This window comes from Phyllostomus discolor, chromosome 3 (assembly GCF_004126475.2).
Source record: "Phyllostomus discolor isolate MPI-MPIP mPhyDis1 chromosome 3, mPhyDis1.pri.v3, whole genome shotgun sequence".
Lineage (NCBI taxonomy): Eukaryota > Metazoa > Chordata > Mammalia > Chiroptera > Phyllostomidae > Phyllostomus > Phyllostomus discolor.
In genome coordinates, this window is record NC_040905.2 from 23,624,766 (window position 1) to 23,648,515 (window position 23,750).

General features: G+C 41.9%; 1 protein-coding gene across 1 annotated transcript in view; it reads left to right on the forward strand.

Moving 5' to 3' along the window:
• Window positions 1-23,254, forward strand: part of MARCHF11 (membrane associated ring-CH-type finger 11) — a gene marked incomplete at its 5' end in the record, with an annotated part of 89,880 nt that extends 66,626 nt beyond the window's left edge. The window contains one exon of the mRNA XM_028527684.2: window positions 22,661-23,254. Within this exon, the coding sequence (XP_028383485.2) occupies window positions 22,661-22,983 (323 nt within the window). The remainder of the gene's footprint in view (window positions 1-22,660) is intronic.
• Window positions 23,255-23,750: the final 496 nt, after the last annotated feature.

Here is a 23,750-nt window from a genome sequence, read left to right on the forward strand (position 1 = left end):
ATTTGCATTAAATGTGAAAATGCCTATGCATGCTTTTAGAAATTCAAAATCTCTATACAAGTGTAATCTCGAGGGTAGTGTTCTAAATGAAGAAGAATTACAAAATTGTTCTACAAGTCCCTCAACAAATTCAGAGATAGTGTTTCTTCTGTCTTTCAACATAAATGTTGTGAAGTGTGATATTCTATTAATATTCAAAGGGGAGGTGAAAAGCAAAAGAACCATTAGGTTCCCAACCCAAGCTAGAGGGGAAAAAATCCAGCTGACTTTCTTGATATTAACCAAAAGGAGCCATATATCTCCTGGTCAGGAAACCATTGTCTTGAATTTCACAGTTTTCATTTAGTGTTGAGTAATTATATCTCAAACTTTGATTGCTAATGTCAGACTTTCAATCAAGATTATTAGAATTTTGATTTAAAAAGCACATACATGTGAACTAATGATATTTCAACAATACATGACATATTTGGGATTCGTTTTTGAAATCTAGGTGCTTGCCCATTTTATAAAGTTAAGTTTCTTAGGAACAAAAACCAATTGACATTTTCTTGGAGATACTTGAGAGAGTGAATTTTTATCTAAGTTTTAAATATTGACAATACTGTTGTCTTTTGGCTCATTAAATCTCATTATTCAGTGATTTTATTTGTATATTTTGAAAAATATTAAAGAATTCGGTTTGAACAGCATTCTTGATTTCACTTGGAAAATCCATTAACTAGTCTGTTTGGGGCCAAAGAAAATCTTTTTGTTTCCCCAAGAAATCAGGAGGCTACTAGTCAAGAAAGCAAATAGAGATAAGCTTCCAGTAGCCAAGTAGATCATAGCCTGTAATAGCTCTTGCTAACATTTGAAACTAATTAAAATGTCTTGTAATTAAGTGTAGACAGTGACAAAAGTAGATTACAGTGATTACACCTCAAATATCCCCAACAGCAAGACTTTGAAGTCAGAGTAGAGTGAAAAGCAGGTTTGAGCCCTATTTGCTCAGCTCAGTTTAATACATATTTATTGAAGGCATTCTCCATGTCAGACACAGTGCTAGGTGCTGCAAATAAAAATAAGAGTCCATCTCTTTCTTGCCCCCAAGGAGCTTCCAGCCCTATAGGCAGGGTAGACATGTAGTAGGTGACTAGAACGTGGAGACGGGCACAGTGTGCAAGTATGCAGAGGAGATGGTAGTTGGACAGAGCTGGGAGAGGTTAACTCTGGGCTGCTGTGTTCAGGGAGTGGGTGATTTCAGGCAGATTTCATGGGGGAGTGAGAGCCAAGCCGGCTGTGGGAGGAGTAGATGCTTGGCGCATGGGAAGATGGCCCCCTTGTCACGGCTGGAGGATGTAAGATTGTCTGGCCATTCGGAGGGCTTTACTGTGGTTGAAACCATTCTTACATCTCTGTTCATCCAAGCTTTTCAACTTGTTTATAACTAAATGAGGAGTAAGTTGGCAGCTTCATAAGTGTTCTTTTTAAAGAATGATTTTAAAAATCTATAGATTACTTCAGAATCAAAAAACGTTATAATCCAGCCAGTGTGTGTAATGTTTAGGAAGAGATTCTTACTGGATTGTTAAATAAAAATGTAAAGATTTATAGAAAATTTATTTAGTTGGGGAATTTATTTATTTATTTTTAGACTTGGTTAATTTGTTGGTACTTTCATTTATTAATGTTTTCTGCTTTTTCCATGATCCTGTTTTTTTTCTTTTTTCCTGTTTTTTTTTAGAATTATATTTTATTGATTATGCTACTACAGTTGTCCCAGTTTTTCACCCTTTGCCACCCCTCCACCCAGAACCCCCCACTCCCTCAGGCAATCCCCACACCACGATTCATGTCCATGGGTCATGCATGTATGTTCTTTGGCTACTCCACTTCCTACACTATTTTACATTCCCATGGTTATTCTGTGACTGTCAATTTGTATTTTTTAATCCCCTTACCTCTTCACCCATTCTCCCTCTCCCTCTCCCCACTGGCAACCATCAAAACACTCTCCATATCCATGATTCTGTCTCTGTCTTCTTGTTTGCTTAGTTTGTTCTTTAAATTCAGTTGTTGATAGGTATATATTTATTGCCATTTTATTGTTCATAGTTTTGATAGTCTTTTTCTTAAATAAGTTTAACATTTCATGCAATAATGGTTTGGTGATGATGAACTCCTTTAGTTTTTTCTTGTCTGGGAAGCTTTTTATCTGCTCTTCATTTGTAAATGATAGCTTTGCTGGGTAGAACAATCTTGGCTGTAGGTCCCTGCTTTTTATGACTTTGAATATTTCTTGCCAATCCCTTCTAGCCTACAAAGTTTCTTTTGAGAAATCAGCTGACAGCCTAATGGGAACTCCCCTGTAGGTAACTAACTTCTTTTCTCTTGCTGCATTTAAGATTCTCTTTATCTTTAACCTTTGGCATTTTAATTATGATGTATCTTGCAGTGGGCCTCTATGCATGCATCTTGTTTGGGACTCTCTGTGCTTCCTGGACTTGCATGTCTATTTCCTTCACCAGATTAGGGAAGTGTTCTTTCATTTTTAAAAACAGATTTCCAATTTACTGCTCTTTCTCTTCTCCTTCTGGCAGCCATATAATGTGAAAGTTTATACTTGTTGAACTTGGGAACTCTTGAAGTTGTCCCAGAGGCTGCTTACACTATCCTCATTTTGGGGGATTCTTTCTGATTGGTTGTTTTTTTGTTCCTTATGTTCCAAATCATTGATTTGATTCTCAGCTTCATTCATTTCACTGTTGTTTCCCTGTAAATTGTTCTTTATCTCAATTACTGTACCTTCGTTTCCGACTGTATCTTTTTTATGCTGTTGGGTCCTCACTAAGTTCCTTGAGCATCCTTATAACCAGTGTTTTGAACTTTGCATCTGATATATTGCTTCTCTCCATTTTGTTGAGCTCTTTTTCTGGAGTTTTGATCTGTTCTTTTATTTGGGCCATGTTTTTTTTTTCTCCTCATTTTAGCAGCCTCCCTGTGCTTGTTTCTATGTATTAGGTAGAGGTGCTATGACTCCTGTTTTGGAATGTGATCTAATGTAATAGGTGTCCTGTAAGGTCCAGTTGCACATCCTCCCCTATCACCTAAGTTGGGTACTGGAAATGCGCCCTTTGTGTGGGCTGAGTACACCCTCCTTTTGTAGTTGAACCTTGATTGCTGTTGGTAGGTCAATAGGAAGGATTTACCCAGGCCAGTCAGCTGCAAGGACTGACTATGACCACTGACCACCAACCTCCTCCCTCCATGGAGGATCAGCTCTGCATGGGCAGGATGTTGGTACTCTAACATGGTCTGTAGCTGTCCACTGGGTGCACAGGCCCTGGGGTTTCCTGAGAAGTGCAGCCCAGGGTCAGCCCCTACCTGTGTTCTGCCCAAGGTCACCTGCATGAGCTATAAAGCAGTCTGAGATGGCTGCTACTTGTGCTGAGCTTGGAGATTCCCAGGTGAAGTCAAGCTGTGAATCTAAGCTGGCTGCTGCTAGTGCTGGCTCTGTGACCACTTAGCAAGAGGTGCAGGGGCTGGAGGTTTACTGAGGCTGGCCGTTGCTTGTTTGAGAAGATTTAGGAAGTGGCGAAGCATCAGCCAAGACAAGCCATTCATAGGGAAAAGTCATGGTTAACAGTTTGGGCCTATAAGTTGGGAGGGACAGAGTTTCAGGGGATCTCTAAGATGGGGTGAACCTTGTTAGCTAGATTGATGGAACCTCAGATGTGGCAGCAGCCTACCAGTCCTGTGGCTCTGTGGCTTTCTGGGGGAAGGGCTCAGAAAAGGGACAATGGTCTCTGCCTGACTTTCTGTCTTGGAGAAAATCGTCTTTCCTGCCTTAATGTCGAACACTTCAGTTCCTCCCTGTCTGGCACTGGTGCCTTTTGAGCTGCCACCCCAGTGCTGGGGCTCATGAAGAGTGAATCTGAGTAAGTCTGTGTGTGGGTTCTTTAAGAGGAGCTTCTTGGGACTCCAGAAGTTTATTTTACTGACTCAATCCCCATTGGTTTTTGTAGCCAGAAATTATGGGGACTTATCTTCCTGTCACTGGAATCCTCAGCCAGGGAGCCTGGTGTGGAGCTGGGATTCCTTGCTCCTGAGACATAGCTCCCAAATTTTTATCCACCACATATGCATGTGGGACCAGCCTGTTCCATATCTCTGCCCCTTCTACCAGTCTGGATGGATGTGGTTTCTTTAATCCCATAGTTGTCAGACTTCCATTCAACTTGATTTCTGATAGTTCTGAGTGGTGGTTCTGTATTTTAGTTGTAATTTCGATGGGGCTATGTGAGGAGGCGAGCCATGTTTACCTATGCCCCCAGTTTTTTCTGCTATTAAACTTCTGAATTTCTCAAGGGTGTGGGTACTATTAAAGTTGAATCAGGACCTACATCAGGGCTGTCCAATAGAACTCTCTGCAGTGACGTAAACATCGTATGTGTGTGCTGTCCAGCACCACAGACACTGGCTACACTTGGCCGTTGAGCATTTGAAATGTGGTCAAAGAGAAACAGAAACTGAGTATGAAGCTAATTTTATTTAAATTGATTTAAATTGATCTTAAATAGCCATGTGTGGCTAGTGGCTACCATATTGGACAGATTTTTAGATGATCGAATGGCAAATGCATAAGGTTTTGATTGACAAGTTTCACTATGTCTATATAAATAGGTTGTGTTTCCTCAATGGTAAAAAAACTGTTCTGTGAGAGATGAATACAGTGGAAATGAGTTAAGGGGATGAAGAGAAGGATGGGTACTACAGGTGAGAAGGCAGTGGTCCAGAGGTAGACAGAGAGCCATAAGAGGAAGATGTGTTTTAAGGAAATGGAGGTATATATAAAGAGATAAAATTCTTATATGTGGGGAGATCTTTTAAATATTTAAATAAATGGCATTCAGACTATCTTTTTGCACCAGGAAAACTAATATAAAAGATTTAAACCACCCAGATGTTGTAGCCCAGGGGCAGTAATTTAGGGAGAAGTAATAACTGAAGTAGACTCGGGTAGGCTGCCTCCTAAGAGGATTTGCACAGTGGACAAAGGGAGGTTAGCAAACTCAGAAATGAAGAGCAAATGCATGGCTGATGCACTGGGTACAGCATCTGGTTCCTAACTCTGTGCTTTGCGCATTGAGAAAGTAGAAGGCTCTTACTTCCATTGGTGATGCGATTCAAAGCAAGTTTGGGCCACAAGAAGAATATGTTTATTAATGACTAAAAGATTGTGGGACTAAGGTGGCCATAAAAACAGGGAATTATTTGATTCACTTGCATCTAAAAAGGAAGGGCAGTTACCAAGTCATTTAGTGTCTAGCAGAATAGAGGTGATTTCAGTTTCTTGCAGAAGCAACAAACTAAAACTAAAGCCCTATATTTTTAGTGGAATTCCTGAAATAGAGTTAGCAATGCTTATACCTAATCTCATTAACACTATAAAGTGGTATCAAATCCCTGTCTGGAAAATGGTTTGATCTTCCCTGAAATACTAAGGGAAGGAACTAATTAAGGTTACAAAATTTAAAAGCTCGTATTACTTGTGTTCTTTTTAAAAATGTCTTAATTGTCCTCATAAATATATGCATATTCAAATTTAAAAACACCTTTGTATATATAATCATGAAATACATCAAGTTTTAAAAGAACCATTTTACTCACGTGTCTCTGGTAGGTCACCCCATTTGAAGAACACCTCCTCTCGACAGTCTGGTGCGTGTCCTCCAGATTGTTTTCGTTAGGTTAACGTGCACACAGGCACCGAGACATGTACGTGTCTTATTTTTCATGCAAATAGTTGTCTTCATTCAACAATATGATGTGGAGCTCTTTTCACATTAGAACAGATGTACACGATTTACTTAAACTTTCTTCTGTTGATGGATATTTTTGCCATTAGGAACAACGCTGTGAAGGACATCCTTTTATGTATTTCTCTAGGCCAGATTCCAAGAAGTGGAAAGTCTGGTTTGAGTAATAAGCACATGGTAACATTTTGTACCCTAAAAAGGCTTTAACAATTTATATTTTCCTCTACCTCCCACTACTATCAGAGTTTCAGTTTTCCCTCACCTTGACAAGCATGGATATCATTTTTTGATATTGTAGCTGGTAGTCGGAACTGTATTTAACACCATTAGAGTGTTTTTCAAAAAAATTCCATTCTATAACTATTTAAACCTGTGAAGCAATTTTATCCAGGAATATGAGGGTGGCCTCACCAGGCCATGCAGACATGCAGCTCTGCTCTCGGGTGCTTTTAGGATGTGAGGGATGTGATGTGCAGGGACAGAGACTGATGATCAGTGTTGTAAACACTCTACTCCTTCTTTCTGAAAAATGAAATCTAGCAGGGGTGATGGAAACCAAAGATCACCGCCCCTCAAAAGCCCTGCCTTCCCCACACACTTCAGAGCTCAGGGGCTCGTTTTTTCTATTATACTGTCCACACTGAGGGGACTTCACTCCTCAATCTGTCCCTTTTTTTTCATGTAGAAAGTGCTCCCTGAAATTGCTTTAAGAAAAATTTCTCCCGTTGGTCCCTTGGCTCTGTGGCTAAATCACTGATTCTGTTATTGCTTGTTTTCTGCCTTTTCCTAGTTCTCAAATGAAAGCACAAGCATGCAGATGGGGGAGACACACACGCACAGTGTTCCCATCAGGAGCCAAAAACCGGAGCATTGTTGCAGTGCTGTCTTGAAATAATGAAATAAAGTACGATAGGACTGTTTATGCTTCCTTGCTTCTGAAAGCTGCAGAGATTAAGGAATTTTCAAAATAATCTGAGATGTCCTAGAATGAGGATCAGATCAAAATGTCTTCTCTTTACTGTACCAGTTATAGTCAATACCAAAAAAAAAAACTGCTTCTCTGCAGAAATGCCACACCCTCCCAAATATTTATTTTCCTATATATCAGATCTAAAATAAATTTTTTTAAAAACTCATGCAGATTGTATCAATATTATAGCCCTTTTGAAACTCTGTTTTTTCGTAATTGGTAATATATCTAACTAAAGCAACTAAAAAACTTGTACACACAGGAAAACTATTTAGAGTTCCCAGTTGGTAACTTGTATTCACATTTCATTATAGAACTTCAGAAGCATAAGTAAACACAACATATTCCTATGGTTTTAGACTGATGATATCAGACATATGTTTACATTTTTAAGAGCCAAGGTAATATTTCTCTCTTGCTTTTGTTATTGCATCACTTTGCTATTTTTTCCCTCCAAGCAATGCAATTAAACGCACTACATTACTTAACATTTTATTGACATGAAATTTAAAATGTACATTTGATAATTCTTTGATAGTTACAAGGAAAGGTGAGGAAGTGTGACAAAGAATTTTAGGATAGCAAAGTCCCGGTTACCACAAATGAGGGCTTGCCATTGAGAATGCCCAGTCTTCTATTTAATGCCTGTGTTGTTTCCTCCTAAAATGGAGCTTTTAGGTCATCTTCCTTCCTGTGGCTCACTTTCAACAAGCATAAAGCAATTAGCTTAGGCGAAGCATAATTAAAAAAGTAAATCAACTAAAGAAAAAAATTCTAATGCATTCCAAGCAAAATATAAATGATTTTAGACTCTCTCCTTTTTAAGTTTTTCCATGCTCTCTGGCACTTCTCAATCAGCATGATTCAGAAATTGACAATACTTTAAATGAAAAACATATTTGCTGAAAGGGTTTGAAAGAAATTAGCGTTGGAGTCGAAATGCCATAACGCAGAACAGAGAGAAGCGAGCTGGCTGGAGAGCGCAGAAGAGCCTCCAGCTCCCGCGTAACCGCACAGGGCCGTCAACCACGTAGGAGAAGGTGCTTGAAGGAGCGACGGTCGGTGAGGTTGCCAGGAAGTACAGCCCTTGGATCATTGTAGAGAGAGCATTTTTAAGCTGCAAAATATTTTATAGATAAATATAAAATTATATATATGTATATAATATAAAATTATCGAGTAGTTCCCAGGGAAAACGTGCAAGTACCAAGAGAACACCCATGTGGACCGCACTGTTCGGGGCCCGCCCAGGCGCTGTCCTGCGCAGAGGGTGTGCAGATGTCCGATGGAGCAAGCTCTTCCCTAGCCCTCCCTGAGGGGCTGCGGGACCCCAGCATCCAGTGCGGTTGGACACAGGCCATCTCCACATGGAAAGTACTTTCCCTGCGGGGAGCGGAGACAATAGCTGTCAGCTGCCTATGTCCCCACACCTGCCTCGCGCCATTCCAGATTGTCAGCAAGCTTGATTTTAAGACTTCAAATCTGTGTCGATTTTTTTTTATCACAAAACATTGGAAGCCCAGATCCAAACGCATCACACCACTTCCATCCACCCCAATAACAAGCACCGCTACCACCAAGTCTGGGGTCTGAGCACTGAGATCACGCAGGAAAACAGCTTTGAATGTCAGGAGGTCGGCATTCAGCCCCAGAGGGGGCCGCGGAGAGCTGCCTCAGTGGGAGGTTGGCATTTTGCGTTACAGTGTAAGAGGGTACATTGCCAAAGGCCTTGCCCTTGTTTCATTCTGAAGTTCATGGGAAGCTACTAACCTGTGTAAATCTGCCTGAATTCTAGGCATGTGAAACAAACAAACAAACAAACTCAAATACTGGTAAAGTAGCTAGAAAAGTTGACTCTCCCAGTATTTCTTTATTGAATCCTCATATCAGTTTTCCTCCTGACATAGACTATTAGCTGTCCCTACTCCGCTTCCTGATCTATAAGTTGACCAGGGACCTAAACCATTCAGTGCAGCCATTTGGCTACGTAGGAGGCCTTTGCACAGCTGCTCATTAGTGCAGGGTGGACAGAAACCTTCTTCCACTCTGGCCCGAGCCCCTCTGGGTTTCCCCTTCCAAGTTCCTCCCGGGCCAAGGCCTGGGCTGTGAGGTTGACCACGCTGGCAGGGTCTGTCCCCCTGCAGCCGGGACTGTTAGCAGAGTTGCATGCTCTGCTAGCTTGTTTGGAAGGATTTCTTGGAGTGGAATTCCTTTACAAGCGGAGATCATATTTCCTGGTCAAAATATCACACACTATTTTAGTGTGATATTTCTTGCCCCAGGAAATGCCACGACTTCATTTATGAAAAGATCTGATACAGGGCAAGCAAGAGGGTGTTCTCCAACACCGGCCCCAGCCTCTGGTTTCTAGTTTCTGAGCTCATCCTGGTTAGGCCCTATGGGGGGAGAGGCAGAGTGACCCTTTGTAATCTGAAATTCTTAGAGATGAAACAAATTTTTATCCTGTTTAAAAAGTAGACTGTTATTATCTCTTTACTCTGGAGGTACAAATTATAGGCTTTTGTATGCCTTAGTCATACTGATGTTTACCAATTTCTCTAAAGATTATTATCGTAGTTAGTTATTAGTGATACTGCTGCCTTTAAAAAAAAACCCAGGAAATAAAATAGAAAGAAATTTGTTTTGCTACTTGCCTTTCATGGTCTCTCAAAACTAATTAACTCCTCAGGCCTCCTCTGGAGATAAAACCCAAACCAGCACCCTTCTTTCATTTGACCTTGTAAACTTCAAGTTCTTTTCCAGAAATATTGGCATAATTAGCAGAGCAGCTGACCAAATATATTGTTATTGTGGGCTTCCATTTCCCCCATAAGACATAGTGTGTCTCTTTGAGCCATCTCTCTCAGTTGGGGACAGGTTAGCCAAAGAGATTGTCAGTAATTGATTGACCGTTTACTGTGTCCAAAGCCTGAAGTGCAGAGTAGAGGTGTAAACAGCACAGGGATGTTCTTGTACAGGCCATGATCTAAGAATGTTTTGTGTAGTGAAATGGTTGAAAAACATGAAAATAATAATATTTTGTGACATATGAAAATTGTATCGAATATAAATTTTAGTGCCCATAAATAAAGTTTTATTGGAATACAGACATTTCCATTCATATATTGTCAATGAGTAGTTGGAACCTTTGAGAGACCATAATGTCACAGAACCTAAAATACTTAGTATCTGGCCCTTTGCAGAAATGGTTGTCTAGCCCTGGAACATAGCATGCTCCCTGCTCTGCAGCTGCTGGAGGGGGATAGGGAGATAAGCAATTCAATTACAACTTGCAAATTTCGGGGAGAGAAGTACATGTGGGAGCAGATGGGAGAAGGTTAACCATACTCAGGGTCAGCAAAGTCTGTGGGAAGGAAGAAGTCTTGAGCTAACTTTTAAAGGAGATCAACAGAGGGTCCAGAGAGAGGCAGCTGCTTGGACTTGTCAATCCATGAAAACATGTAACATTTTTAAGGATTCATGTAATTTCGTGTGGTAAGAGCAAACGATGCTTGTTGACAAGTAGCAATGAGGGAGTAAGCCTTGGTCAGCTGGAGGGCCTTTGTGATGGAGCTTGGCAGTGGGAGCACATTGTGGAAGCTTGGGGCCCCCTAAGGGTGGCTTGCTGTACAAGACTGATCAGCTTGATGCGGAAGAAACGGCCTCGATGCCCAGGGGACGTTGAAGAGGAGGGGGTGAGAGGGCTGTGCCAGAGAAGTTAAAGATATTGTAATGTTGTGATTAGAGCTGCATTAAGACTGGTGGTGGGTGGCTGCTCACTATCAGAATATTAAAAGAAATCAGTTAGAAGATAAGATGATCAATTCGATGACGGTAGGGCAGAGCTGGGGAGTAATGGAGAGGGGCCATCTGATGTGATTCATAGAGGCTGATTGGTAGGAAAGATAAGTTCCTTTGAAAATGTTCTTTTCTGGGGAGTCTACGTGAGTATGGCTAGTAAGCAGCTGGATTTATGAGTCTGGAGCTCAGGATAGAAATTTGAGCGGGAGATTTACGGTATATCTGGTGGTTGAAACCAGTGTGTCAGCAAAGGGAAGTGATTCAGGTGAGATGATCGGCAGTTTGAGGAACATAGAGAGACTCGAAGGGAAGGCAGAGAGAAACAGGACCAGTGTGAAAAAGAGTGGGGTCAGGTGAGCAGAGGAAGAACCTCAGGGAGGAGGGGCAAGTGATCAACAGTTCCAGGTGCCATGTCAAGAGGAGGTGAAATAAAGCCGAAGTGTGGTCACTGAATTTGGCGATATGGGGCTTGGATGAATAGACACAAGATCACAGTAGGCTGAGAATGGCAGGTATAGGCAGAAGGGGGCTCAGAATGTATCACGGATCCCAGCTGAATGAGGACAGAATCTAGAGGGGGCTGTAGAATTGAGAAGGGCTCCATGTTTTAATGGTAGAGTTAGGCAGGGCAAATGCTGAGAAGAAAGACCCAGAAGAAGTTGAAAGAGGGAAGATGCAGGTGGGAAGGGATAGTTTGATGCCCCTGAGGACACAGAGATAGGACCCAGCACACGGGGGTGGGGGTTGCCTTGCATAGGAGGGACCTGGTGTCCCTGAGGTGGGCAGGCGGGAGGAGACGATGGCACAGCTGGAGACGGCTGCATCTGCTGCTCCTGAAAAATAAACTGAAGGGACTCCTTGCAAAATACCTCTGTCAAATAGGCAGTGTGGCCATCTGCTGAGACAGAGAAGCACAGTGTGGAGAAGGGAGCCTGAGGAGAGCCACGGAGGGCTTTGGGCGGGGCGGGTGGAGCTGAGCCAGGAGACATTACTGGGCATGATTGAGAGCCCTCTTGAGGCAGGAGTAGGGATGGCTCCAATTGCCAGAGCTTTGTGGCCTTCCTTTTTCACCCAATAGGGATGGATGAAGAGTAAGTGCAGAGTGATGGAATGGTGAGCCTGGGCTGTGATGGGTTTTTGTATGCGGAGCTGCTGGAAGACAGCGGCAAGTTCAGCCTTGCCTTTCACCTTCAGTGGTGGGAGAGTGACGAAGCAAGGGTGTCCAACCTGTGACCCAACACAAAGCCGTAAATTTACTTAAAACAGTATGAGATATTTTTATGATTACGTGTCACAATGTATTCAATGTGTGGACCAAGACAATTCTTCCACTGAGACCCAGAGGCTCCAAAAGGTTGGAAACCCCGGTACAGGATGGGATATGTTTTCTCAGTCCTTATGGAAGGGCCCACAGCCAGAAAGAAACCGGTGGACTGGGCAAAGACTGCGCAGTCCAGGGGCTCAGAGTCTTCAGGGGTGGAACAGGGCCCACTGAAATCAAGCAAGGGAGTGGGTGAGAAGCACTGGAGGTAGTTATGGTCAGCACTGGGCGGTAGTTTAAGAGTTTGTAATTGGAACAACTTCTGGAAGGGCAAGTTGCCAGCTGGAGTGAAGGAGGAGCACCAGAGGGCAGGGGTGAGGCACACCAGGTTGCGGCTGAGTCACCCACGCGGAGCTGAGGTGCATGGGTCTAGGAAGCTGAGGACGTCCGAGAGGCAGAGGACACACCGGCCGCAGTTGTGGAGGGCGGCTGAGCCGTCAGGTGCTGACTTGGTGTGTGCAGGCAGGAACGTGTGTGTGGGGGTGCAACTTGACTCTGTCTGTGACTTTACTATTTTCCAAAAGAGTGATTATGAGAATTCTGAACGCATGAGGCTTGGGAACAACTGCAACATTAGAGAGGAGGGTGTTCCTAGGCCACTTTGAAATGCGGTTATTAAAGAGGCCAACCCAGCTTGGAAAAGGGAAGTTTCCCGTGCAAGAGAGAGCGCAGTAGATTGTGTGGTAATGGGAACCATGACAAGAGGCAACTTCGTTGACCTAATGACCCGAGATCGTTCTTCAGAACTGGCACCCCCATCTTCGGGGATCTCCTGATTTCGTTCTATTTTGCGGCAACATTTTTTCTTTACTGAAGAGAATGTGAAATGATTATTCTAACTGATGCTTTTATGTATGATACAGAGGAGGAGGGACTGGGTGTGCTGACAGGGAGCAGGGGACAGACTCTTACATCATGAGGAACCACAGAGAGGATCACAGATATGCGGTCCGTGCATGTTTTCAGGTGCTTCCAACGTGGTACCTCTGGTGATGGCCGAGATCGTGTTTTTGCGATCCTGGCCGCATTCTCAGCACTGTTACTCAGTTTTCACACTTAATCCTCACCACACCCGGTGAAGTGCAGGCACTTCTGTGATCTCATCTCAGAGATGGGAACGCTGGGGCACCACTACCCGGTGTCCCCGAGGTCACACGGATTGGGAGAGGCGCCCGAGACTGGAATCTAGACCCCGTCGCTCCAGAGCCTGTGTATTTCTGGGTCAGTTAGTTCTGTTTATTATTTGGTAAAAACTGCTTCTTATATGCTGAGCTTGAATGGCTCATTTACAAAATGTCTAGTCAGTAAAGTGAAATCTACTTTCTTAGTTGCTGCCTCAAACACCTGAGGCAGGACATCAAAGAGAAATACTTTAACTATGAAAGAGCTGATTTTAGATCAGAAATGGATAAAAAATTTTTTTCTAAAAACCCAAAGTAATGTAGCTATTTTGTGAAGTCTTTACTAATGCTAAATTAATAAACCTCAAAACATACAGAAACATTAGTAAAGAGAATGGAAAATATTTAGTGCATTCTACCAAAGCTATCTCTCTTTCCGTTGGTCTGAGTAAAATAATTTCTTAGTGAGAATTGTTTATATAAGGAACCACATTTCAACCTTGAATTCTGTTGCTAGATCACACAATAAAATATTAAGGAAACAGAGGTTTGAGCATTTTTTATAGTCAGCTTAAAAATTCCCTTAATATTTGCTATTAAACAAACTTGACAGATGTGAATGAAAGGGAAGAGTTAGAAATTTTAGCCCTGGCTGGCGTAGCTCAGTGGATTGATCGTGGGCTGTGAACCAAAGTGTCTCAGGTTCGATTCCCAGTCAGGGTACATGCCTGGGTTGCAGGCCATGACCCCCAGCAACCACACATTGATGTCTGTCTCTCTCTTTCTCCCTCCCTTCCCTCTCTAAAAATAAATAAATAAAATCTTAAAAAGAAAAGAAATTTTATTTATGCTTGGATGGTAGCTTCTGTTCAGAATTTTTACCCACTGCCTGTATGATTTAAGAGAAATGAAAAATAAGGCCAAGAAAAGTGAAATAGCCTGTTATAGGTCACAAAGATAAACAGGTTTTTATTAGATATTTAAATTTAGATTTTAAAAGTATCCCTCTCACCCTGAAAGGTGAAACAGCCAATGCACATATATGCTTTACCCTGAAGATTGAGAACATTGTGTTCTCTGAGTCTGCAGTAGACAGTTTGTCCGATGCAGAAAAAAGGGGGAAATTACTTGGGTTTCTTTCTGCTTCCCATGAGGAAGTCCACTAATAGTCTCCTTCTAAGAACTGGCTTTGGTCCACACACTAAAGTGTGGGAAACAAGTGGACATACATTAAAGTTGATTACTGATCCCAAAAGGTTTAATTAACACAGAAGATGGATTTTGATTAGTTTTTAAACCATGTACCGTTACATCGGCCTTGCAGAGTGATTTATTGTTATAAATTGTGAGGGTCACTGTACTTCTCCCATCTCCTGTCCACATGCTGCCATGGGCCCACGAGGCTAAAGGCTAGAGACCTTAACCCCAGCCTCTGGTTTAACTGAAAAGAGATTTTGATTCTATCTACTTCATAGTCGGTGCAATGCCCCTTGGGCCAAAGAGGCACAGTGAGGGCTGGCTTTGCCCAAGGATGCTTCCTGAGTCTGCGCTCTTGCCGAGTGAGCACACTGGGCCTGGCGTCGGGCGTCTGGCTCTGGTTCTGGGCTCGGACACTAACCAGTCACGACGCTTTGTCAAGCCACGTTGTTTCTCAGGTCCTTAGGACCCTCGTGCCCCAAAATGAAGGGGTTGGATTAAGTCATACCCCACACTCTCTAATTTTGAAATTCAGTAACTGCTTCTGTCCTCTTAGCCCTGTGATACACAGCGCTAGCCCTTTGCTATGAAATGTTTCATCTGTTCATGAATTGAGCGCTAGATTGAAGTTGCATTCAACTGAAATTAAACAGGTTCTAATCCATGCTCCCAGTTTTATGAGAACTCTAGGAGATCTTTTTTTTATCTATAAAAGTATTGGGCTCATTCCTTTATGTCTTTTATTCAACTAATCATATCTATAGGTTTTTTTTCTGTTTTCTTACCTCAGGCACTTTTTGGGTAGAAACTTAGATGATATAACAGTTCTTCTCTCGAGTGAATTCTTTGAATCCTTTTACAAAGGACAATTTAACATCGTGTAGTTCATAATGTATGACAAAGTCTGCAGCTCTCCAGGACTGCTCAGTGAATGTAGCAGTGGGATGTTCGTGCTCCAGGGCCCGTAATCAAAAGAAAAGGAGTCTCCTCTCTGATGAAATAATTAAAATAGTTCATCGAGAGCTTGGCTTCCTAGGCAAGCAAGTGGTCAGATGAATGGATAACATCTTCTTTATTCTCCCTGTTTGCCTGGAATCCATTCTTGTCTCTTAGGCTTTCGGCCTGGGCACAATCATTTTGTAATTGTCCGGCTTCATGATTGACCGATGCAGGCAAACGCTGGATGACCAGGCCAACAAAACAATGGGGGAGGCTGCTATAATTTTCTGGGGCTGAAAACAAATCCTCGTAGAGAATTTTACAACTCTTCTCCTCCTGTTGGACCCTCTGTGTGTGTGTCTCTGTGTGTCCTCATGGTCACACCCACACGGCGCAGAATCCGCTGTCATAAAATATGGGCCCTTTTCATCTCTAGCCTCAGAGAATACATCTGTTTGTCTCTGATACCAAGATAGTGCCCTAATGCCTCAAAGAACAAGACTTGAGATCTCCTTCTGTTTTAATAACAGTCATAACCAGATTGTGCATTCTCATCATCCTTTAAATTCCAGTGTTGGCTGCTTTCGCATTTCCTCTCACGTGGTAAAGATTTATTGAATCCCTGCCATGTATCAGGCGTTGAAGTAGGAGTAGAGTTCCTGTCCTCAGAGAGCGCGCAGATGACTAGGGTCACGGGCATATAAACAAATTGTCCCAGTACAGGTGATAAGTAAAATGGTGCAGGTATTTCTCATGTGGAGTGGTGGAAGGTAGGAGGGAGTGATTAATTTTGAGTGAGTCAGTGACAAAAATTATGAGAGCATCTGGATCTTGAAGCATGTTTAATACTTCATCATGCAAATGTAGGAGCGTGTTCCTTTCAGGGAATTCTCTGATTTATGTTTTTATCTGAGACTTGCTAAGGAGACAGAATTAGCAGAATTGGTGCAAGGGGATAATGGAGTCTAGGTGATTTTCAGGTTTCAGCTGACTTGGTTAGGGAGACGGTCATTAACCGAATAAGGATGGCCAGTCCAGAAGCACTTCAGCCTATGGCAGGACCTTTCAGGGAAGGGCGTGCTTCTCTCACTGCCAGCTAGTAAGAGACTGCACTCCGTACTGGCATTTGGCTGCGCCGTCTTGTTCTGTTCCCAGTCAGTGATGTCATCAGCATTGCAGATGCAGCACTAATGAGCTCTTTGCATCCAGGCTGATGACTGCAGGTCTCATTGAGCCGAGAGGACAGACAGTGTCATGGGACAGCGACCATGAGTTTTCTTTTGTGCATGCTCAGAGAAACAGTCACTTAGGGCCCTGACTACTCAACAATCATTTCTTCATGTGCTCTGGGATCTACTTTGGGGGTTGGGTGGATTAGATCACCAGTATTTGGAAGTTAGCCAGCCTCTAGTGTCAAAGGTTTTCAGGTCATGGCATGTTTCTGAATAAGTTGTCCTTATCATGGTTTTTGCACAGATTTTGTTTTCCCTGGTTTGAGTGTTGAGCATTTAAGGCTTAAGCTTTCATGAGCAGTTTGCCATTAACAACCTGGTTCTATGAACGTGTATCTACAATTTGTATTCAACAATAGAAAAATCAACCCATCTTTTGTGGATATAAGTGCATTTTATGTGGGATTTCCTTTACATTGTTTGTTCTGATATGGACAAGGATGGAAATACGTATTCACAAAAATTCCCACATATAAACAGCACATTGTAGTTCCCAGAGACTTGCCTGTTAAGTTATCGATTTACTATAGCTTTGTTTTGTGAGCTTAGTGACTTCTGTGATGACACATGTATGGCTTTCTGTCTCTATCTAAGTTTCATATTTTTGCATTGCTGTTTTTTTCTTTACGCTCCATCCATAGTTTAGTCTAGCAAAAAACATTCAGTATTCATAGCAATGATGACCTATGGTTATCTCAAGATTACATTAACAAGATTCAACAATGGAGGAGTGACTTTTAAAGTCAGCACCTCTACACTCATGTCTAAGTTTCCATGACTGTTGGGCATTTAAATTTTGGGCAGGTTGGGAAAATGTGCCAGGGGGATTAATGCATTTTATTACATTCTAGCAAAGGTTATCACAACAGAGGTTATCTTGAACCAAAGTCTCATTTAGTTAACTTTCTTTGGTCTAAACATCCCCTGGTCTTCCAAGTAAGAATGAGAATTAAGATGTCAAAAGCCAGGCTACTGGCTTTTTTTATGAGATTGATTCTAAAATATTCTTAAACGGGATCAAATGGGACCCAGAGTCTTTTGCTGCACACTGGCTTCTCAGAATGACACAGGATTACATTTGTAAAGTTTGGTTATATACAGTTTTCAGGGAGAGAAAGAAAGAAAGGAAATAATCTTGGCAAGGGAGAATAGTAAAATTGAATCTAGAAACCTTGGACATTTTCACAGTCAAGAGCCCTTTCCAGCCAAATATCTGTTGTGAGTTGCAAGCTCTTCAGCTTTCCCAGGGGTTGGTTTTGATTGAACGGCACACAGGGCTTTAGCCTGTGTCTCTTTGTGGTTTCCTCAGGGCCTTGCACTGCTTTGGGAGGCTCAGGGTACGTGCAGCTTACCAGATGAAGCTCTGACCACATAGTGTTGCCTTCAAATTAGGCTCCCACCCCTCTTCTCTTGCGTGGGGGGTGAGGGAGGGAAGAAAGAGGTTGGTTGTTTCCTTGGCAGTGACACTCAGGGACGTTAAAAATGGCAACTAATTGTATAACTTTGCTCCAACCACAGTCTCCAGGGCTTAATTTACTTATATTTTAAATGAGGGTGTTGCAGTGTCTGCAAGGCCTATCTTAGCTTGTTCAAGCTACTAAAATAAAATACTATAGTCTGGGTGGCTTAAACAACAGACATTTATTTCTTACAGTTCTGGAGGCGGGGGAGTCCAGGGGGAAGGTGCTAGCCCATGCGGTGACTGATTAGGGCTCTCATCTTGATTTACAGATGACTGTTTTCTCGTTACATCCTCGTATGGCAGTTTTTATAAGAGCATTAATCCCATCACAAGGTCCCCACCCTTATGACTTCCTATAACCCTCCCAGAAGTTCCACCTCTAAATATTGTTTCATTAGAGACCAGGGACTTCAACACGAGTTTTAGGGAGATACATACATTCAGTTGATACCAGGCCTTCTAGTTGGTCATCATTCTGTGCCTGGGAGAGGCTGCCTTACATTCAGCATTTCCCATGAACGGGACTGTAGGACTCAAGGTTTGTTTGTAGACAAATCTGAGTTTTAGTCTCAGCTCTCATTCTTTTATCTTCATGATTTTGAACAGGTTCTCTGTAAGTCTCGATTTTCCCAACCATGAAACTGTCTATTTGTAAATTTGCCATCAAGATTAAATGAAAATTGTGCCTGTAAAGCACATAGCACGGTGTGTGGCCATCAGAATATATCCTTGATAAAAATTTGGTTTTTAAATTATGAAAATCACCAAACTAATTTGGGCAAAAGCTGAGTGGTAACATAAGAAGTGGAATGGTTTGACTGGTGCTTTGGTCATTAATATCAAAATTTGTACTTGATTGTGAATTTTGGGAGTCTCTTCCAGTTACAACACCCATTTGTGTTGACATAATAGACATATGGTGCATGTGTGTGTGCATGTGTGTGAACACGTGTACCTGATAGCCTGCCCCATAAGCTCTTTTGGTAATTAGCTCATTTTCTACTACTATGAAAGAATTTCAGCTAACACATCACTTCCGAATTTCAGTTATATTTTACCTACAAGAACAAATTGCCTTTATTTCAACAAAACCAGAAACTATTTAACTATTAACGGCTTTGTTTTTAAAGATTATTGTCTAACAAAATGCTCTTGTGCACCTCAATAGAGGGATGCCCCAATTAAATGTTACAGCAAGAAAATGCTACAAAGCAGCCGCACACACAGAGCTCAACTCTTAAAATCCCAAATTCCCATGAATCACCCCTTGTTGACATCCATGCCATTAATAGTGTAGCAAGTATCCTAAAGTATTTAATGCTCACATTTTATCAAAAGTATTGATTTTCCCTTTTGGTTTAGTGACTCAGATGAAAAAGTAAAGTCAAGTCTGTTCTCCTATGGCCTAAATGGCAAGGTGATCAGTTCTTTTTAAAGCTTAACTTGTATTGCTCAGAGAGTGACACTGCTGGAGGGAGTGAGCATCTCCACCAGGAGGCCGGAGGAGACCGGTCACCAGAGAGAAAGGTCAGCAGTAAGATTTTAATGGCTGCATTTTTCAACACAGGAACTAGAGTTGAATGAATTCTGACCTCTGGATTTCAACAATCACAGGAGTGTCGTCTTCTCATAACCACTCGTACAGAAGGCATTTGCTAGAACGCCAGAAAATTCGAGGAAGGAAGGAAGGAAGGGGAAAATGCACATTACAGAGCACAGCATTGGGGATGGGACGGGGTTCCTCGTATTTCAGCAACATTTAAGCTTCTAGAGGGCAAGGAGTAATTCTGAAAGCTTGTGGGGAATAAAACACAATTTAAGCATTATTCATAATTTGAAATACAATGAACAAACAGCACTTGGAGCTGGAAATTTAAGAGACTGTGTCTTCACGAAAACTTCAAGTAGTTCTCTCTTTAAATTCAGTTCCAAGCGCTCTGTGAAGACCTGTGGGGTTTATTTCCGCCCACTGGGTAGAGTCATGTATTTAGAAGAGGGCTACCAGGAGTGCATGCATGGAAAGTGACATTAAGCTCTAGCAAATTATCTGAGCTCTGGCCTTTCAAAGGAAATCAATAAAAAAAAAAAGAATAGGATTCTGCAGAATGAGTGCTTTGCCCTGGTGAAGCTGTCCCCCATCATGGCACTTATTTGCAATGAACCTGTCGCAAGCTGTAATGGTTTTGTGATTAGTGCAAATGAATGTTCCTCACCACATAGATTTACTATTGATTTTTTAATTAATAATAATATCTTGTATTTATATAGTTACCATCTCTGAGGAAATCTGAGTGCTTTATAGTTGATGAATTCCAATTTATCTTCATACTGTTCTGCTGAACATATAGATTAGGTATTCCAGTTGCATTTTAAGGAGGAAAAATAGAACCAGGAAAATTAAATTATTGACGACTGAGCTTTCAGAAAGCTGGTAATAGAATCATCCATTAAAATCTGGTAGTTTTGACTTCTAATTCTGACTGTTCCCAAAACCATCTCATCAGTTGGGTCAACTTTGAATATTCCTTAGGAAAAAGAAATTGATCATAACAATTATTTGAAATTGTTGTAATTAACAGACATTTCCATATCTCCTTGTTAAGTTGGTGATGTACAATAGTTGAGTTGAAGACATTTTTATTTATTAGACCATACGCGTTTTTAGTGGCCTATGACAATATCTTTGGAATGCTGGTAAGTCACATGTGCCCGAAGTTGGTCTTCGGGTAAGGGAGCAATGTACACCTGCAATCCTGCCATTAGGCAGGTGTGGTGTTCCAAGGGCTGGGTGTCTCTCTCACCTGTTACATCACTTTAACTGACGAAACTATAAAATAATCTCCCAGCAAAAATGTGTTCAAGACTCTCTTACTCATTGTACTCATCCTCTCAGTCACCCATTTCTCCAGCCTTTAAAGTGTGGGACACTGATTTACCCCTTCTCTGTATTACAGTTGCTGTTCAGTTTTCCTCTGACAAGTTCATGGCTTTGTCACCCTGTTTTCTCCTGACTACCACCCCTCCGCTCCTCACATTTATATGGGTAACCTCCTTACTCTCCTGCTTCACCTGTTGATTCCACAGTCCGGCTTCGATCAATTTCCCTCATTCTCTGTGATTTTTGAAATTATGAATTATTGAGGCACACAAAAAAGGGCACAGAAAAACATGTTGAACATCCATTTCCCCGGCACCTGCTTAAAAAAATGCGACATTAGAGATACAGTTGGAAGGCGCCATTGAAGCTCTCTCTGATCTTGCCTCATTGTTTCCTCTCCCTGCTATTTTGAGTTTAATGGTTCTTATTCTCATGCATGTTTTATACTTTTATTTATCACAATCTGTATTCATAAAAATATGTTATTTCTTTAATTATTTCTGAAACTTTCATTTTTTTTCATTGTGGCTTTGAGGTTTCCACTAGTGTTTTCAGGCTTATCCATGTTAGTGCCCGTGACTAGATTCCCTTCTGTTTCACTGCCGAAGTCCTCTGGATCCACACACCACAAGCTGCTGTTCTTCTAAGGATGGACACTGAGGTCGTGCTGATACTTTTTTTTTCTAAAAACCAAACAAACATGCAAACAATCATTTTGAACATGTGTCTTTGTTCATGTCTATGAGAGTGTCTTGAGGCATATACCCAGGGTTCTAAATGCAGGAGAGGGAAGATCTACTCATTTTCAAATTTATTGTTAAAAAATGGTTGTCGTCTAAAGCATTCTACTAAAAAAAGGACTTTGTTGGCTTCTCCAACAGCGATCAGTGGAATCCCATCCTCCTGAAAGAGGAGAGCCCCTCCTCACTTTTCTGTCTGAAGGACTGCCCTGCCCAGGACTCCTCTTTGTGAGGGGCTCGCAAATTCCAAAGCTTTCGGACTCCCTGCTAAAATAGAAGTGTATGAAAAGTGCAAGGTGTGGGGGGACCTTATGTGGACAGAGGACGCGAAGCCATGTATCAGGGCACCGTATCTCTTCACTGACTAGTAGTTTGTGGACTCTGAGGTTCTTGTATTACCCAGTTTATTTTCCCAAGATGCTGTCTCAGAAATGTGTAATCATCCAATTCACCGTGGGGCAGCGAAGAGCAAGGGCCCCGGAACTGGCCTGCCTGGCTCTGAATTCCTGTGCTACCGCAACTAGTTGTCTGCTCTTGAGCAGGTTTCTAAATGTGCCAGGGGCTTTGGTGTGTTTGCTTGTGAAATGGGGGACATGCCCATAATTACTTCATAAGGCTGTGATAAGAACCAAATGAGATACTATATATGAAGCTTTCACATAGGTGCTTAATAAATTTTTGTTGAATTATTGAGGAAAGTAAAAATAACAAAAAATTGTATCATACTTCCTTTTGTGTCAAGCATCGTTTTAGGAACTGGGGAGATGGTATCAATCTTAGTACCTGTCTCCTTCCCAAAGTAAGTTACCAGCTGGGACCAACCCCTTAGCACATTGTTGGGCTCAAGAAATACATGTTAAATATATGTTGAATGAATAAATGAACCGAATGTTTCTCCTAAGGCAATGAAATGCCCAAGATCTGTCCTGAGCCATAATGGAGCAAGTAAATGATATCCATGGTAATTATGCTCTCTGCGTGGTAGTGTGTTCTTAATCATTGCATATTGATTATTCCCATGAATATGGTTCATTTTTGCTATTAGCCAAAATATTTGAGTAGTCAAAATACCATATTTTTAAAGATGATGAGTGACAGATTTGACCAAATCCTTAATTCCTTAATTGCATACAAAATAACATTCCCCACTTTGGATTATGACCAGTCTTTTTAACTTTATTTTTTTCCTGAATTTTAGGTCTCATTGTGCATGAAGGAGCTGCAGTTTACAGAGTGTTTAAGCGCTGGCGAGCCGTTAACTTGCACTGGGATGTCTTAAATTATGACAAAGCCACTGATATCGAAGAAAGTAGCCGGGGGGAGTCTTCCACCAGCAGGACTTTATGGTTGCCGCTGACGGCGCTGCGGAACAGGAACTTGGTCCACCCGACGCAGTTAACCTCCCCCAGGTTTCAGTGTGGCTACGTGCTGCTGCATCTGTTCAGTCGAATGAGGGCCCACGAAGACCTGTCAGAAGATAACAGCTCAGGAGAAGTCGTGATGAGAGTGACGTCAGTGTGACAACAGGCTATGACGGTGCAGTGTGGACCACCCTGCACATTTCGGAATGTAATTGCAATGAATGGCAAACCCATAACACTTCCAAAAAAAACCACATCTATAAACTTTTTAAAATTTATGCTTTTTATATGAACATTTGAATTGCAAATACATTTTTCTGAAAAAAAAAGAGTGCTGGTGGTTTGCTTTCTGATTTATCACACATTTTATAAGTTGATGCTTGAAATCATGATACATATAATTTAACTCAACTGGGTTAAAAGAATGGAAAGTTATCCTTAGGGCCCAAACTATTTTTTTTCTTGCTTGTTTCATATGAACTTTTATCAGGCCTGGTGCTCCATGTGCAATACCTCAGACTCACTGTGAATGGGGAGCAGTTCAGAGTTCTGTGGGCAGGCTCCGCAGTGCCCGTCAGCTGAGCAGCCCAGAGGGGCTGCCACGCTGCTCTGCACTGGGCCTCCTCATGCCTCGTGCTGGTTGGCAAACTTGACCATGACTTTTTAATTTTTTTGCTGGGATGAAATAACCTGTCACCAGGAAAGCAGATTCTAGGAATTATGGCTTGTTTTCTGACTTTTGAAACAGTTCCAGAGAGCTTATAAAAAGGTAAAGTAAAATAGTGTCACTCCAGTTCACATCACAGAGGCAGAGCATCCTATACACTCACAACCCTGAGGGCTCCCGAAGCATCGCATTGTTAGGTGTGTGATGATAATAGTGCCTCGCATTTGCATAAACCTCTCATGGACCTATCAGACTCATTC